At 46.4% G+C, this 13,263-nt stretch overlaps 1 protein-coding gene across 39 annotated transcripts in view; it reads left to right on the forward strand.

Moving 5' to 3' along the window:
• The first annotated feature begins 62 nt into the window (after nt 1-62).
• The window catches only part of MADD (MAP kinase activating death domain), a 37,669-nt gene continuing 24,468 nt past the window's right edge, over nt 63-13,263 (forward strand). For 17 of the 39 annotated variants that reach the window (XR_004323182.1, XM_032488576.1, XM_032488605.1 and 14 more), the window contains exons 1-15: nt 124-353; nt 3,627-3,783; nt 4,397-4,993; nt 5,372-5,675; nt 6,184-6,315; nt 6,748-6,861; nt 7,561-7,641; nt 9,224-9,402; nt 9,752-9,987; nt 10,189-10,345; nt 10,830-10,933; nt 11,026-11,216; nt 11,607-11,860; nt 12,111-12,250; nt 13,062-13,163. Coding sequence is in view for 38 of the 39 variants with exons in the window: in XM_032488576.1 (XP_032344467.1) it covers nt 3,722-3,783; nt 4,397-4,993; nt 5,372-5,675; nt 6,184-6,315; nt 6,748-6,861; nt 7,561-7,641; nt 9,224-9,402; nt 9,752-9,987; nt 10,189-10,345; nt 10,830-10,933; nt 11,026-11,216; nt 11,607-11,860; nt 12,111-12,250; nt 13,062-13,163 (2,653 nt within the window). In the remaining variant the exon portion in view is untranslated. Of the gene's footprint in view, nt 354-3,626; nt 3,784-4,396; nt 4,994-5,371; nt 5,676-6,183; nt 6,316-6,747; nt 6,862-7,560; nt 7,642-9,223; nt 9,403-9,751; nt 9,988-10,188; nt 10,346-10,829; nt 10,934-11,025; nt 11,217-11,606; nt 11,861-12,110; nt 12,251-13,061; nt 13,164-13,263 lie in introns of all 39 variants that reach the window. The other 22 variants (XM_032488597.1, XM_032488599.1, XM_032488600.1 and 19 more) reach the window with 6 other exon arrangements.

Here is a 13,263-nt window from a genome sequence, read left to right on the forward strand (position 1 = left end):
AAAAGTATTCCTTTGGGTCCTCCCCTTGGCACGTAAAGGCGGTGGGCTGGCCCAGCGCGCCCCGTCGTCTTCCCATTCCCACACGGATAGGTGTGTGCGTAGCCGCCTTTCTCCCGCGGTCGGCTCCGCCCTTCAGCGCTCGGCTTGGTGCAGTCCTGACCCCCGGGGGTGAATGGTACGGCCCCGGCCCCCCTCAGCCTCCCCCTCTCTCACCGCGTCGGAGTGGTACGCGCCCCCCAGTGCAGACGCGGAACTGGCGCGCGCTCGAAGCCGCGGTCGCGCGGGGGAGCGACTGACGCTCGGCCGCCAGGGTTCGCCTGGCCGAGCCTGGCAGGTTCCCCGAGGCTTGGGAGGTAGGAAGGTCTGGGTCACTGAGGGTTCTGGAAGAGTGTTTGGGACGGGGCTCCTCGGGGGAAACAGGCTCTGAGAGGAAACGGGCTCTAGAGGGACGGGGCCATGGAGGCCCTAAAGGAGTTTGTGTGGGGAGTCTCGAGAGGGAGAGCGGGGGGATCCGTGAAGAAGGGGGTGGGGCTAGAGGTGGGGGCTTTCGGGCCGCGGGCTGCGAGCCTGGGCGCTGCTCGTGGCTGCGGGGCTAGATTCCTGCGGGGCTGGCGGGCGGCCCTGGTTCCGGGGCGGGGGCGAACTGTCCAGCAGGTGAGGAGGCGGGCAGAGCTGTCCAGCTTGGGGACCGAGCCGGGCTAAGCACATGGCGCGCGTGTGTGCGTGTGCCCGTGCATGTGCCCGTGTGTGTGTGTGTGATACATTTTTGGGTTTTAGGATTTGGAGAAGCATGTTAGGTTCTTAAATTTTTTTTTTTTTAATTTGGTGTTTCAAAATTGGCTTGTTGGAGAGGGAGACGCGGTTCAATCTTTCCTGTTACTGCTTCCATCCCCATTCTCTTGCATCTCTAAATTCGTCCTCCTTTTCCTGCCCACCTCAACTCTGCCTATTACCTACCTCCTTGCTCTCATTCTTCCCCGAGCTGGACCAGTCTGTGCTGAAGCGCTTGCAAGGTCACTGCCTGGGGAGGAGGTGGAGGGGAGCCTCCTGTTGTGCTCACGTCAGCAAAGATGTCATATCGCTCTCCGGTTCCTGTGGTTTTACTATGACATCTTGCCTAAAACGAGGGACGAACCCAAAGGGTTGGTTAATGTGCCCATTTGTAAGCTGAAAAGACATCGATAACTTAAAGGTCTGTGGATTCTAAATCTGTACTTGCATGGAGTGGATGATAATTGTGTAGGACTTCAGCAGATAGGTATGCGTTTTGAGCTTGATGCTTTTGGAATATAGTAGCTAGGAAACGAGGAGCTGCATGTTAGTAAATACGGTTGAGGCAGGAGGCAGAGTCTTGAGTCTGGATGGATATGAAGACAGAATGTGAGTTATAGGTAGTTGGAAGATTTAGAGTCTTTGTAAGGAGGGAAGAGAATGGGAAGAAAAGCCTTGGTTATCTCTGCAATCTGAATAACCGAAGGCAGTGGCTGTTGATGAGATATGAGTTGAGGCTAAAAATCCATCCTATCACTAGTGGCTAGAATAGTCACAAGATCTCAGGGTCCTTGTGGCTTTAGAGGGAGATGAGCACTGTACAGCATGATAATGATTTCAGTTTTATCTAATGATTTTCGGGAGAGGGGCTGGGATCCCACCAAGAATAGAGATCTAATGCTTAATATATTAGTAGAAGATGCTTCAGGTGTGATCTTTGAGATTTTTGCAGGAGAGGGCTCCTGGTTTTCAATGTAAACATAAATTTCAAGCCTTAGCCGTGAGCTCTAGTCCTGTAAATTGTTTTATTTTAAGATACTTTGGCTCTTACTAGGAATTTTAAATATAATTCTTTATGGAATGAATTATGCTTTTACCCATCTCCCATTTCATTTCTGTGTTTCCCTTCCCTTCTCATTCTGCTTGGGAGGGGCTGAACTCTGCCCTGTAACAGTGTCCCACATTCTGCAGTATGCTCATGACAGCAAAGCATTGGAGAGAACCAAAGGGTTTTAGGGGTGGTAGTGATGCCTAGAAATGAGTATATGGCAAGCTTGGGAACTTGGTTTTGGTTATGTAGAAAGGAGAGATCTCTATCAAAATCCAGAATTAGGACAAAGTGAAACTAAAGGCACATGGAGGAGAAGATAACCTAATAACTAGTAGGTACTGTCAGTGGAAGAGGTGTCTTCAGATTCAATGAGAATGAATTATTATGGGCACTGGCCAACTCTGGAGTAGCAGCTGCTAGCACTGTGCGGTCACCAAGCAGGGGAGGGGTGGTGGCTCTGCTATAAATAGTGCTGGAGCCAGAGTTTCTATGGAGACAAAACTGAATCCTCTTACCTGCGGGTCCTCTATTGGGAGCAAGAGAAAGGAGGGAGAAGTATTTTGATGATTTGAGAGGTGTTGCAAATTGGCCTTTTATTTATTATTATTATTATTATTATTATTATTATTATTATTATTATTATTATTATTATTATTATTATTACTTAGGGGAGAAAACAGATAGAACTTCCACTCATCTAAATCAAATAAAGCCTTAAGCGTACAGGGTGTACGTATGTTGTATATATGGGAGTTCACACAGCAGCAAAGAAGGGAAGGGTGTGTGAGAGTGTGTGTAGTGTAATGGGATTCTCTCTATGTGTGTAAGGAACAAAGTGTTAGTGTGGCCATGTGTAGAGCACAGAAGTGGAATACTGGAAGCGCTAAAAGTATCCTTGTCATGAAGTGAAACACTTTATTTAGAGAAGTGTATGGAGACCCAACAGGAAATAAATTATAGTTAAGGCCATGTAAGCTTTTCCTAATTTTTGGACGATGGTTTAGAAATTCCTCTGAGCACCTCTCCCTGTCCTTGCAGAAATTCTGTTATTTCTGCATTTAGTTCCTAATCACTAAAAGATACAGAAGGACAAGGCTTTATCTGTGTGTATTGTATTACTGATTCCAAATCCTGGGACCAGAATAGAGGCAGAGTGTGATTCAGCACCAAGGGCAGAGCTAGTAGCAGTAGCCACTGGGCCCCTTTCTTGCTTGAAGAGGAAAGAAAAATAGTTTAGATAAAGCCTTTGGGGCATAGAAATTCTTCATTTGAAATCACATGGGGTAGAGTAGCCAGCTGCTGTTATTGTCTGAGTGCAATTAACTATACAGTCTATATGATAGTTCCACATCAAGCTGAATGCAGAATATTGGAACAGAGAATAATTAGGTTTCCACCTAGAGCTAGGAGTGCAGATTAGTGCTGATTAGAGAGTCTGGTTTGATCCTGATCCACCCTGGAGCAGTCCTGAAAATGACTTAATTTTTGTTATCATAATAACTAAGTCTAGATTAGACTGACTAGGCTTGTTTTTCAGAAACAGCCTCAGGGGTGAGGCTGGAAATGAACTGGTTTGTGTTATGGGGATGGGGAGGTGAGCCATTATTTATCCTACTTCTTGACATTTGACTCTGTGAGCTCATAAACCTGGGCAGAGCTCTGGGCTAGGAAAAGGGTCATGTTCTCCTATCTTTAGTACTAAAATGGAAGATCTTCTGACCTCTGTCCTTGGCTGGCATGAAACTGAGAGGGATGAGTCTCTCAGGCACAGCAGTGGATCTTATCAGTACTTTTTTCCTATTAGACTTGGATTTTGAGATACCTGAATTCCTCCTGGGAACATTGACTCCACGCTGGGAGCCTTAAAGTTTCTCTGAGATGAACTGATGAATCGAAACCATGGTGCAAAAGAAGAAGTTCTGTCCTCGGTTACTTGACTATCTAGTGATCGTAGGGGCCAGGTAACGAAGAAGTGACTGATTTTTTTCTTGTCATCTGGGATAGCCATAAAAATCCATAATTATCCCCCTTCCCCATTTTCACGTTGCTTTGCATATCTCATTCTTCCCCTTTTATTTTACCCTGATAGAAGCCTTGTTGCCAGTAGTGAAAACAAAACAGGTGGATTGAGGGTATTGGCCTGGAGGAACCGAGACAGCAAAACTTTGCTCCTTAACTAGCATCTTTGTAATTTTGAGCAAATGTACTCTATATACCCCAATTTCCTTATTTCATAAAAAGAAAAAGTACATTGTGCTCCTTCTCTATCTACACATGCTCTTTTGGGAATTCATGAGCTAATACACCTTGAAGGGTGTTAATCATCTTAAGGTGTTAGTGATAATTTTATTGTCTCCATTTTCCTTTCATTTTAGGATAGGTGTCTTCATGGCAGTGCACACCTCATTTAGCCTTACCAGCTAAATGTGGCAAGCAGCTCCCATGTTGTCCAATTTCTGCAGCTAGATGACTTTATCCAAAAGAGCATTTTGAACTTTATTTCTTGACTGTGGTTAAAATTTGAAAGAGCGGTCTATTCCTTCAGGCTACTGAATTTGTCTTTATGTTCTTCAGGCACCCGAGCAGTGACAGTGTGGCCCAGACTCCAGAATTGCTAAGGCGGTACCCGTTAGAGGATCACCCTGAGTTTCCCCTGCCCCCAGACGTCGTGTTCTTCTGCCAGCCAGAGGGCTGTCTGAGTGTGCGGCAGCGGCGCATGAGCCTGCGGGACGACACCTCTTTTGTCTTCACTCTCACCGACAAGGACACTGGAGTCACGCGTTATGGCATCTGTGTTAACTTCTACCGCTCCTTCCAGAAGCGCATGCCTAAGGAAAGGGGGGAGGCTGGGGCAGGGTCCCGTGGGAAGCAAGGACCCCGTGCCACCTGCGTCTCAGAAGAGGTTGGCACTGAGAACTCAGAGAGTGGCTCGTCCCTGCAGCCTCCCAGTGCTGACTCCACCTCGGACGTGAACCATTCTCCTCGGGGCAAACACCGGGCCAAGGCAGGGAGCCGCTCCCGCAACAGCACTCTGACATCCCTGTGTGTGCTCAGCCACTACCCCTTCTTCTCCACCTTCCGAGAGTGTCTGTACACCCTCAAACGTCTGGTGGACTGCTGTAGTGAGCGGCTGCTGGGCAAGAAACTAGGTATCCCTCGAGGCATACAAAGGTACGGTTTGCTGCTGATGCTCAGAAGAGAGGGGAGGCCTTTAGAGTTGAGGTATAATTGGCTTGTGAGGTGGGTAGGAAATTTCCTCTAAAGTCTGAGGTCCTTTACACCTACTTAAGCATATCATGTTAGTCCTTGCAAGCCAAGACTGCTGTGTTTAGACGTCTTTCCATCATTGTGTGTGGAGTGATGCTGAGGAATTTGATGTTTCATGGTGGGCAGGACATTAAGTCTTGCTCTATATATATTTTTGCACTTGTTCTTACCCTTGTATATACTGTGTGGTCCTCTCTCAGCCCAAAGGGTGGGCTTTTCTAGTTGCAGTTGGGTTTCAGCTCCTGGTGCTTACGTGTCTGTTTCCTGCTGTCTGCTCCTCAGGGACACCATGTGGCGCATCTTTACCGGATCGTTGTTAGTAGAAGAGAAGTCAAGTGCCCTTCTGCATGACCTTCGAGAGGTTGAGGCCTGGATTTATCGATTGCTGCGCTCCCCAGTACCCGTCTCTGGGCAGAAGCGAGTGGACATTGAGGTCCTACCCCAGGAACTCCAGCAAGCTCTGACCTTTGCTCTTCCAGACCCCTCTCGATTCACCCTGGTGGATTTCCCACTGCACCTTCCCTTGGAACTTCTGGGTGTGGATGCCTGCCTTCAGGTGCTAACCTGCATCCTGTTAGAGCACAAGGTGAGAGACCAGCTTTCTAGACTGTTCTAGGGAAGGGGCTTTGAAGCATGGCAGAGGCTAGATCATGAGCTCTTTGAGGATAGGGACTACATCTTTTTCATTGTTTGTCTCCAGGAGATAACAGGTAGACAACAGCTTCTCAGCAGGTGTGGGTTGAATTAAGGTATTGATATCATGTAGGGTATATTCAGAGGGCTTGACACTCAGTTGAATTATCCTTAACTACACCAACCTAGTTCTCTGGACACTGCAGTAGTTCTGGTCCCGTGAGTGACCCTGGGATTTGGGGGTACAAGAACTAGGAAGGTGAAAGGGTGATTCAAAGGAGGATTATCACAGTGCTTGCATTGGGAAGTGGCAGGCAGGGTGGGGCTCAGGGCAGTGATAATTGTAGAAACTAAGCTCCCAGGGCCATGGGCATGGTGAAATAGAAATTAAATTGTGGTGTTGGAAGCTGTTTTCTCATAAATCTTACCTGTACTGTTGTGTGATCCTTATGGTTTGGCAGGTGGTGCTACAGTCCCGAGACTACAACGCACTCTCAATGTCCGTGATGGCATTTGTGGCAATGATCTATCCCTTGGAGTATATGTTTCCTGTTATCCCACTGCTGCCCACCTGCATGGCATCGGCAGAACAGGTGAATGTCAAGGTGTCCTCTGGCTTTGTCACCTCTGTTCCAACTCTGTCCAGCTCTGAGGGAAAAGGCTCAATGCCCAGAAAAGGTTGTAAATCAGTACTGGTCCTGAATTCCTTATTATTATCTATTTGTCTGCAGAATCTGACCTGACTTAAACTGATCTGGTGCAAAACCTGTGCGATTTATGTTTTTTATTTATCACAGTTAACATTAATGATTATAGGCTACTAGCTACACCACTGCAGGTGCTACATAATATGTAGAATATACACTGTTACCTTTCTAAAATCTGAAAAATTCTGAACTTTGAAACACATCTACCTTTAAGGATTTTGGAAAAGATTGTGGATGTGCATTTCTTTATCTAGAAAAATCCTAATTCAATAATAAGTGATCATAATAGGTTTCAGTTTTGTTTCTTATCTGCCACAGCTGCTGTTGGCTCCAACACCGTACATCATCGGGGTCCCTGCCAGCTTCTTCCTCTATAAATTGGACTTCAAAATGCCTGATGACGTATGGCTAGTGGATCTGGACAGCAACAGGGTGAGGCTCTTGGCCAAGGCATTGTAGCGCTGGATTCTGTTCTGTTTCTCTAGGTTACTCCTAGGAAGGTCCCGAGTTTGTGGGTGACTTCTGTTGTGAGACTCATTGAAACAACTTTTAAAAAATGCTGCTTTTACTTTATTGGCTTAATAGGTCCTTGGTTAGAACTCAAAGAATCATAAGATTTCATTTTGCCAGAGTTAAGAGCTTCCCTCCATCTTCTGAGAGCAGTAGGGCAGATATCATTGCAGGACTGTTACAGTTGCTGTAGGTCTTCTGATGGTTTTCTAGGAGTGTGGTTTCTAGTAAGAAACTGTCTTTTGGTGCAGACTTAAAAAAATGTATGTTACCATTCTGCAGTAAGTACGTTGAAACTTTGGTAGGTAGCCCTTATTTGTGTTTATCGTGAAACTTTAGAAAATGCAAATAAGTATAAAGAAGCAAATAAAAACCATAACCCTATTATCTAGAGATAGTCATCAATAACATTTAGGTATATTCCTTTTCAGGTGTATGTGTATGTCATATATGTGTGTATATATATGTCTTATGTGCATATGTATATAACATAACATATGTATTTGCGTAGATATAATGTTATATATATAACTTCCTATTCTTGTCATTTAACCTTATGCAAGAGAAACTCCATAGCAATTAGTTCTAAGGTCATGCCTTTTATCTCTTTTTCTGGTGTAGGTGATTGCCCCCACCAATGCAGAAGTGCTGCCTATCCTGCCAGAACCAGAATCATTAGAGTTGAAAAAACATTTAAAGCAGGTAAGTGAAGAATGAAGAAAAGGAAGGGGAGAAACTGCAGCTATAGGACTGCTGTAGGCAGACAGCTATTTTAAAAGCCAGTTTCCTTTCAGACTTCAAGCGGAGTAGATTTTCTTAGCCTTGGGTGGGCTTGAGAAGAGGTATATCCCATTTTTGGGTAGCAGGGTAAATCTCAAAAAGGGCTTTTTAGATTCCTTTTAATTCATTGTGTGTGCTCTCCCACCCTCAGACACTTGTAATGCTGTGTAAAACAACCCTTCACTTTTTGTTTCTTGTCATGTCTGCCATTCTTTATGGCCTTGGAACATTCTCTCAGTCTTATATGGAGAGAGTTAGTAGTTGGACCATCTTGCTCCTTTTATATTTCCTCTTGAATTGACCTCTAGTCCCTATAGAATCCTCTCTTCAAAAATTCCTCTCTTTGAGTAATCCCTTAAATGCATTTTTCATTGGTTGATTTTCTTCTTCTTCTGCATGCTGAACACAGTACCTGAAGGTAAAACTTGACAAGGCCCTGTTCCTCTGTCCTGCTGTGTGTGTTATGTAGGACCACCAGTAGATAGCTCGGTATTTCTTTTTAGGAATCCCTCATGTGGAGGGTCTTCAGGAATTTCTCTGTTGTCTCAGTTGCTTAGCAGTACCTCCTGGTGAAATGTGCTTGGTGGGTCATTTCGTATCACCCCTCTTGCTCTCACTTGCTTCATCACTGCTGATGTAATATGATACCTTGTTACTGCAGAGTCTGGTGAGGATTGCGAGTTCAGAAAGTTCTTTAGCTGTCTTCCTTTGCAATGTTTTCATTCTTGATGATTGCTTCAGTATGACTAATGTGGTGGGGAGGTTGACATATAGAATTGTACTTTAATTTTTTTTTTTTTGAGGTGGGGAGGTAATTAGGTTTATTTATTAATTTTCTAATGGAGGTACTAGGGATTGAACCTAGGACCTCGTACATGCTAAGCAGTCACTCTGTCACTGAGCTATGCCCTCCCCCTGGAATCATACTTTAAATGTTTGTAGAAGCTATGCTCCTTGGGCTCAGTGGTGCTGTGTTCTGACCCCTCCTCCTCAAAGTGTCATCCCTAGAGCCCCAGCATCACCGGGGCTTGTTGAAAATGCAGAATCTGCATTTTAACAACATCCCCAGGTGATTCCTTCTCTCATTAACATGTAAGAAACACTGCAGGTCTAGGCCAGTGGTTTTCAAACTGCCCCATGGAGCTTCTTGGGGGTTGATTTAGTTTGGGACCACTGAGCACGTGAGGCTCTGGGTTCCTTATGTCCTTCAGAGAAGTTCTTCTATTTACATGTTTCAGTTGTTTATACTTCCATGTAGATTTCAATTGAAAAACAAGATTTCACAGCTAAAACAAATTTGAAAACTATTGCCTTGGACTTCAGATTTGAACAAGTTGCCTTGAGTCAGATTGGCTTAAGCTAAAAATTTCACAATTCAGATTGTTTTCTAACGATTAAAATATTTGGATTCTTATTTCAAAGATGAAGGCTCTTTCCCGGGAAATGAGATTGGCGAGCTACCCAGGAATCTGCCTTCTGTGAGGGACTTCTTATTGTTCCACAGGCTCTCGCCAGCATGAGTCTCAACACCCAGCCCATCCTCAATCTGGAGAAATTCCATGAGGGCCAAGAGGTCCCTCTTCTCTTGGGAAGGCCTTCTAATGACCTGCAGTCCACACCTTCTACGGAATTCAACCCACTCATCTATGGCAACGATGTGGATTCTGTGGATGTCGCAACCAGGTACAGCCAAGCCAGCTGGACAATCATGAGCTCTCAGTTGGTCTCTGCTCACTCAGTGACCTTGGGGCAGATTACTTCCCTGAGCCAGAGTTTCTTTGTATATAAAATATGTATAATATTTGCTTATATTTGCCGCTTAGTAAATGGAAGAAATAGTTCATTATATGCTCAGGCCTTTTAGGCCTTGAGTGAAAACGGGGGTTGATGATTCTTGAAGATACCTCTGCCCTTGACTTTGGAAGCCTGTTGAGTGATGACTGTGGGAGGCGGTCTGAGACCTCAGACCGGAGGGCCCCTCACTCTGTGGGGTGTGGGACTCTGGTCGTCTCACCATCCCCTTCTTCCCCAGAGTGGCCATGGTCCGTTTCTTCAACTCCCCCAACGTGCTGCAGGGCTTTCAGATGCACACACGTACCCTGCGTCTCTTCCCCCGGCCCGTGGTAGCTTTTCAAGCTGGCTCCTTTCTAGCCTCACGTCCCCGGCAGACTCCTTTTGCTGAGAAACTGGCCAGGACTCAGGCTGTGGAGTACTTTGGAGAATGGATCCTCAACCCCACCAACTATGCCTTTCAGCGAATTCACAACAGTGAGTCCACCTACACTCTGCTCTGCCCCACCTTCTGTCTTTGTCCTCCTGATGGCTCTTCTCTTTGCTTTCGCCTTTCTAATCTTCATCCTGCCCCTTCCATCCCTATTCTGCAGTAGGCTTTTTCCTACCTTCCTCTTATGTTTTGCTTGCTTTTTTCCTCCTTGTTGCTGACCCACTTCCTTCTTCCTCCTTGGGCAGACATGTTCGATCCAGCCCTGATTGGCGACAAGCCAAAGTGGTACGCCCACCAGCTGCAGCCCATCCACTATCGGGTCTACGACAGCAGCTCCCAGCTGGCTGAGGCGCTGCGCGTGCCGCCAGAGCGCGACTCTGATTCTGACCCTACTGATGACAGGTCAGTAGCCCCTATGGCAGCCAAACAGTTCTTTCAGGCTGAGAGGCTCTCACTAGCCCTTATTGAGCACGACGGCAGAGCCTCATAGGATTTAGACATCAGTCCTTGAAACCTTGGCTGTATTTTGGTTGAATGTTTTGTGTTGTTTCCTCATTTTATCTTGTTCCCTGGCCTTGAGTTAAGAGTGCTCCTCTGTTTATTTTTCCTAATGGTTGTTATTACTGTTTGACTCTAAATACACGTTATATTGCATGTAAATACGTATATACAGTATACTGCACTTTTTTTTAGTTTACATATATGTACTTATTATTGTTTCTACCTAATAAAACTGAAAAAGGAGAAAAAACCAACAAACAAAAACAACAACAAAAAAAGAGTGAGAACAACAGATTAAAAAAGATTTGATTAAAAAAAATGCTGCTTGTTGATTCTTTTCCCTGCTCCTCCTTTCTGTTTTATTTTTATGCTCTTCACTCTTCAGTGGCAGTGATAGTATGGATTATGATGACTCAAGCTCTTCTTACTCCTCCCTTGGTGACTTTGTCAGTGAAATGATGAAATGTGACATCAATGGTGACACTCCTAGTAAGTGTGCTTGGGGAAATTGTCCAGCTCAGAGCAGGGTTTGGGGTTCTGGGGTGGCGTGGTCTGTACCTGCCATCCTTGGGTTTTGACAGATGTGGATCCTCTGACACATGCAGCACTGGGGGACGCCAGTGAGGTAGCAATTGATGAGCTGCAAAGCCAAAAGGAAGCAGAGGAACCTGGCCCAGATGGCGAGAACTCTCGGGAAAACCCCCCTCTGCGTTCTAGCTCCAGCACCACCGCCAGCAGTAGCCCTAGCACCATCATCCATGGAGCCACTTCTGTACGTGAGGGCTTGGAGGGGTGGATAAGTGAGAACTATTACTCAGCATGTGGGCCTCATCTCTGGTAGGAAAGCTAGGATGATGCTATTAACTTAATTTTCTACTTGCTTCACATTCTTCCCATCTTCATCTCCATAGGTCCTAGAGCTTAGAACCTATAGGATACAGTTTTGACCCCAGAAGGAGGACATCTGGCCTTGCTTAGGGGTTAGCAAGGATCCCCCTTGCATGGGTTGTGGAGATAGAGAACGGGGGTGTCACAGAGCTCTTTCCTCCCACGTTCCTTAGGATAGGAATCTGACAGGTCTGGCTCAGCCCTGCCAAACTGAGAACATAGGAAGGCGTCGCTGGACACCAGGTGACTACTTTTTGTTTAATATGTCCCTCAGGAACCTGCCGACTCAACAGAGATGGATGATAAGGCAGCAGTGGGCATCTCCAAGCCCTTCCCCTCTGTGCCTCCCAGCATTGGCAAATCGAACGTGGACAAGCGTCAGGCAGAAATTGGAGAGGGGTCAGTGCGCCGGCGAATCTATGACAATCCATGCTTCGAGCCCCAGTATGGCTTTTCCCCTGAGGAAGATGATGAGGAGCAGGGGGAAAGTTACACTCCCCGATTCAGCCAACATGTCAGTGGCAATCGGTGAGAGCCTGGGGATGCCTTCTAGATGGGTAACTGAAGGACCTCACTACAGTGGACCCGGGCGAGGGTTAACCAGGAAGTCTGAGAAGTTTAAAGGTTCTCGCAGTCCTTCCATCCCCAGAAGGTCTTGCTTTATTCTGGGCATTGGGAGTTGTGGGAAGGGAGCGGTGACTGCAGTGTAGTGTCAGACCCACACGCCCATGATTAGGTACCCCTGCCTGGGGCTCATAGGTGCCACTGTGCATTCAAGGGCTCAAAAGCTGCTGCGGCCCAACAGCTTGAAACTGGCAAGTGATTCAGATGCAGAGTCAGACTCTCGAGCGAGCTCGCCCACCTCCACCGTCTCCAACAACAGCACCGAAGGCTTCGGGGGCATCATGTCTTTCGCCAGTAAGTGCCTTCAGCTCTCTGATGCCTCTGCCCCATCCTCTCTCCAGCAGGGCCTGGCCACGGCAGATGTTGCTTAGAACTTGAGATATAGGACGGGGTTGGCATTATCAAGCCCCAGTTCAGCTCGTTTGGGTGATGCTAAATAAGGTATTTTCAGAGGAGTTTAAATAAAGAACAGGGGTAGATTAATCATTATCTTTATACCTGGAGGCTTCAGTCTATTTCAAGTAAGATAGTTGGTCAGCTGGAAAATAATCATTATATTAATTTTATGGAAATACCCTGGTCAGATTTGACTTGGGTGTTTCTCTAGTATCTTCTTTGCCTAGGGAAGGACTTTTTTACTAACACACCTTGAAATCTATGTGACGTTGACTTGTACATAGAGATTATTACCAGATGTGAGGGGTGGTGTCAGTTAAAGACTGAAGACAGACTTAGGGACCAGAGAAAACCAACAAGCGGAATAATTATGATGGTGAGCTTTTTCAGAAGCTGGAATGGGGGACAGCACCAGCTTCAGACCGGAAGCGCATTAAATGCCAGCATTCATGCTGGGTCAGCAGTAGAGGATGGACTTGGAGGTTATCATGGGAGGCAGTCAGAGAATGTTGTCAGTGGGTTCTGAGCAATCCTGGCAGTGGCTCTTCTGTTTGCCCTCAGTTAGACTTGGTCCTTTCCGGGCTAGAGCAGAGGTGCTGGGATTCTGTTTGACAAGGAGGAAGGTGAAGATGACGATACGGTCATGGGAGTATAACGCTCTGATTCTTCATCCCCCCAGCTCACTGCTCTCACTCCCTCCCCTTGACAGGCAGCCTCTATCGGAATCACAGCACAAGCTTCAGTCTTTCAAACCTCACCCTGCCTGCCAAAGGTGCCCGAGAGAAGACCACCCCCTTCCCCAGTCTGAAAGGTAATTACGGCCCTCCTTTTGCCAGGTCAGGCGTCTCTGGGCAGTATTTCAGGCCTGCGGGTGCTCGTCAGGAGTCCTGTGTGTGCTGGGTCATTTGGTC

This window comes from Camelus ferus, chromosome 10 (genome assembly GCF_009834535.1).
Source record: "Camelus ferus isolate YT-003-E chromosome 10, BCGSAC_Cfer_1.0, whole genome shotgun sequence".
In the NCBI taxonomy this organism is placed as follows: Eukaryota; Metazoa; Chordata; class Mammalia; order Artiodactyla; family Camelidae; genus Camelus; species Camelus ferus.